We start from the raw sequence: 1,859 nt of genomic DNA on the forward strand, positions 1-1,859 counted from the left end.
AGTGTCTTTATATAATTTTAACTTTTAATATTTTCCAGGATAGTTAAAAGTTCCAAATTCTACACCGACATGAAGAATTTTGAGTATTTGCAAATCAGTAGTGACATTGTGAGTTGACTTCTTAACATTCTTATGTTCGCATAAAACACATTTATAAATAACAAAGTTTAACAATTTTTGGTATGTTTTGTGAATTAGAATAGATGTGAATATCAATCATTTTACTTTTTCACTTTATTTTCCTCTTAGGCACAAAATATTTCTATCTCTCCTACAAGTGAATGTTCCTAAAACAAATTTTTACTTGAGGAGGTAAATTGTGCAAAGGTGCTTTGTCATTGAAGGAGGAGAATCTTACATTGAACCCTCTTCTAGAGGGAATGACCTGAGACAATCCCATCTATTTATTACAGAATCCCAGCTTCAGGCCTCAGATGCAATTATTGTCTTTTTTCCTTCTTTCCTTTTTTAGTAAACAGCCTGCAACAAAAAAGACAACATTTTAAGATGATGAATATCACAGTTGCTGCACATGCCAGCAGGAACCCGATCACATCCAGAGAGTGGTACTGGAACCAGGTGAGGTCGTGGGCAGCAACCCTGAGGTGCTTGGCTCCTTTGTGGCGCATGACAAACTCAATCCAGAAGACTGCTCGATCCAGGGGCTTCATTGGCTGATCATGATGAATTCTTGATAATTTCATTATATTCTCTTTATATCTGAGGGAAAAACAAAAATACCAACATTGAAAATATTAATTTATTATGGTATTTCAAGCTCATGAAAATTTATTTAATTCAAAATAAATACCAATGCATTGTCTTAGAAGTTGCATATTTTCACTGGGTCATCATGAAAATCTGAGATTTTAATTAGTGACTTTCTGATTTACAGATATTTTGATAGTTGAAAGTAAAATGTTAGCAAGAACAATGAAATATTTTCTAGCATGAAAAATGAGACTAAGTCCATATATTTTTGAAAATGTTAATTGCCAGAAGGCACATGCACTTGCCAGGGAGAGAGAGAGAGGAAGGAAGTTAAAGAGAGTAAGCACCCCCAAGGGGGTTGTTCACACCTCAAAACCTTTTCCTTAATTTCTCCATCCCATCAAAATTTGGGACATACACAGGCACTTGGCATGTTTCAATATGCCTGATCCAGGACTCAAACTACTGTGTAATGTGAGATCCAGCTCCACTGCACTATGGAGCCAGGCTAAGAATGAGTCCCTTAGTGTCATAAGTGAGAAGGTTGAAATTTACTGAGTATGATCATTTTTTTTAAAGAATTATTTTAACTTTATTATTATTATCATTATTATTTTCCAGTTTGATCAGAGAGAGACAGAGAGAGAGAGGAAGTGAGAAAGCAAGCCACCAGGTCTGAGACTTGAACCGCGGTTGGCCATGTGGGAGTCCAGTGCCCTTAACCACCATGCCACTTGACGGCCCCGATCATTTTGACACCTAAAGAGGAATTGTTTCCTGTTGGGTGTAAAGTCTCACAATTTACTTTCTCTGCTTTCTCTTTCTCTTCTACCCTCTACTGTTTATTTTCTCTCAGCATCTAGAATAGTGCTTTTAATATTCATGTCATATTATGACTTTTCCCTGCTCAAAATTTCCATTTGATTTCTCATTACATTAAGAATATAATGCAGACAAACTTTATGATTGTCTTTCCTAGATCTGTGAAGAATGTGTCTAGTACTTTGATTGGCATTAAATTAAATATGTAGATTTTTTTTTTCTGGAGAGGTTTTTTTCACTACAGGGCGCATGTGCTCGCCAGACAGACAGAGAGAGACATAGAGACAGAAAGCGAGAAATCACCCCCCAGGGGGGATGGTCACGCC

General features: G+C 36.5%; 1 protein-coding gene across 1 annotated transcript in view; it reads right to left on the minus strand.

Annotated features, from left to right (window-relative positions):
* Positions 1–216: 216 nt before the first annotated feature.
* The window catches only part of LOC102500959 (UDP-glucuronosyltransferase 2B17), a 23,718-nt gene continuing 22,075 nt past the window's right edge, over positions 217–1,859 (minus strand). The window contains exon 6 of the mRNA XM_006163580.3: positions 217–720. Within this exon, the coding sequence (XP_006163642.1) occupies positions 441–720 (280 nt within the window). The 3' untranslated portion in view covers positions 217–440. The remainder of the gene's footprint in view (positions 721–1,859) is intronic.

The sequence above is a fragment of the Tupaia chinensis genome, unplaced genomic scaffold (genome assembly GCF_000334495.1).
Source record: "Tupaia chinensis unplaced genomic scaffold, TupChi_1.0 Scaffold142652_1, whole genome shotgun sequence".
NCBI lineage: Eukaryota > Metazoa > Chordata > Mammalia > Scandentia > Tupaiidae > Tupaia > Tupaia belangeri.